This window comes from Elephantulus edwardii, unplaced genomic scaffold (genome assembly GCF_000299155.1).
Source record: "Elephantulus edwardii isolate Elephantulus edwardi_28Jun2011 unplaced genomic scaffold, EleEdw1.0 scaffold00168, whole genome shotgun sequence".
NCBI classification, from domain to species: Eukaryota; Metazoa; Chordata; class Mammalia; order Macroscelidea; family Macroscelididae; genus Elephantulus; species Elephantulus edwardii.
In genome coordinates this window covers 2,517,564-2,519,523 of record NW_006399918.1, presented here as the reverse complement: position 1 = coordinate 2,519,523, position 1,960 = coordinate 2,517,564, and the positions used below count along the sequence as shown (strand labels likewise).

The 1,960-nt window shown below is 35.6% G+C and overlaps 1 protein-coding gene across 1 annotated transcript; it reads left to right on the top strand.

Annotated features, from left to right (window-relative positions):
* Positions 1-717: 717 nt before the first annotated feature.
* On the top strand, positions 718-1,668 carry LOC102861100 (olfactory receptor 10X1-like). Its single transcript, XM_006895434.1, has one exon. It carries the CDS (start codon positions 736-738, stop codon positions 1,666-1,668), a length of 933 nt encoding a protein of 310 aa, XP_006895496.1. The 5' UTR covers positions 718-735.
* Positions 1,669-1,960: the final 292 nt, after the last annotated feature.

Genomic DNA, 1,960 nt, shown 5'->3' with positions numbered 1-1,960 from the left:
GGTTTCTTTAACAATACAACCATAAACTCTGATTAATCATTATTAATACTAAGGGCCCTGAGATATCCTGTCTTTATTCTTTTTCTCTCCTAAGATTAGAATTAAGGAAGTAAGGGCTTTAACTTTACTGTTTTAAAATCCAAATTTCTTTCCAGAAAGAGATAATTATTTTAGGCTTAATTAAACACTGTAAACCATTTTTAAACAGGGTTCCAAAGTTACTAAAAAATAACTCTCATTTCACTCAGTAGACATTCATGAACCACGTACTTTTTTTGATGTTACTCTGTCAGGGCCTAATTATAAAATATACAACCATGAGTTGTTTCATTGTTCAGTTCTTGAACTGTTTCCACAAGTATACCTGAATCCTCTTCTATGAGATAGAATTTGGGACAATTATGCCTCTATTATATTACTGGATAATTGAATTATTTTTAATGGCCACAGTGAATCTGTCCAGGCATTTACTTAATTGGACAACTAATAATTTCTTCATGAGTAAATGAAGGAATAAATGGAGGGAAAAGTATCAGCTGTAAAAATATGGTACTAGGCTAAATGAAATACCAATCAGTAACTGGAATTCTTTATTGACTTGCCTTTTTCATACCATATATGTCTTATTCATATCATATTCAATTATCATCTTATGATATCTACAAATATATTTTAAAGATTTGTTTTTGTTTTTCTTTTTCTGTTCTTTTTCTTTCAGATTGAAGACTTCATACTATGCAGATCAACGAAACTATTGTGAAAGAATTTATCCTTCTGGGCTTTTCTCTTTACCCAGATATAGAGATATTACTATTTGTGATCTTTTTTTGTCTATACTTTCTCACTCTCATAGGTAATATGATAATCATGGGTCTAACTTGTTTGGAAAAAGCTCTGCACACCCCTATGTATATCTTTCTAAGTGCCCTCTCCTTTTCTGAGACTTGCTATACATTGAGCATCATTCCTAAGATGCTAACGGATCTATTGGCCAAGAACAGAAGCATTTCTGTTGCAGGTTGTGGCTTACAAATGTTTTTCTTCTTGGGACTTGGGGGTACTCATACCATCATCCTCACTTTAATGGGGTTTGATCGCTTTTTGGCCATCCATAATCCTCTGAGATACCCATTGCTTATGACCAATATAGTGTGTGGACAATTTATAGCCTCTGCTTGGGCTGGAGGCTTCTTTATCTCTGTGATAGAAACAGTCCTGATATTCAGAGGCTTTTTCTGTAGTCCCAACCTTATCAAACATTTCTTCTGCCATATGAGGGCAGTTGTGAGACTGTCCTGCTTAGACAGTAACCTCACAGAATTCATTGTGACCTTGATCTCTATCTCAGGTTTATTAGGAACCTTCCTACTCATCATCCTCACTTACATCTTCATTCTCACCACTGTTCTAAGGATCCCTTCAGCGGAGGGCAAACAAAAGGCATTTTCCACTTGTGCATCCCACCTCACAGTGGTCATAATCCATTTTGGTTTTGCATCTATAGTTTATTTGACACCAGAATCTTCAAAGGGTGATGACACAATCATAGCTGTCCCATACACTGTTATTACTCCTTTCCTCAGCCCCATTATTTTCAGCCTCAGAAATAAAGACATGAAGAATGCTTTTCGAAAAGTGTTGGGAAAGATAATAGCCGAGAAAAAGTAATGATGTTATTTATTATGGGTTAATGCATTATTGAAGGTTTCCAGAAGGTAGAATGCCATTGACTCCATGATCTCAAAGAAACATGTATCATTAACTCTTTTCCAAGGATTAAGAAGATTACTGAGTGGATTTCTGAAATAGCAAAGTAAGTCCATCTGGGTGGAAGTGTAACCAGGATGCTTTTTAGAGACAAGAATATTAAAACTTCATCCTTGGGCATATTGTAAGGAGGAGCAGCTGTTGTTGACTGTGGTTGAGTTGAGCACGACTCAAATCCATCCTATGGACGAAA

Coding starts and splice junctions, on each gene's coding strand:
- LOC102861100 (XM_006895434.1), top strand. CDS start 736: ATGCAGATCAACGAAACTATTGTGAAAGAATTTATCCTTCTGGGCTTT.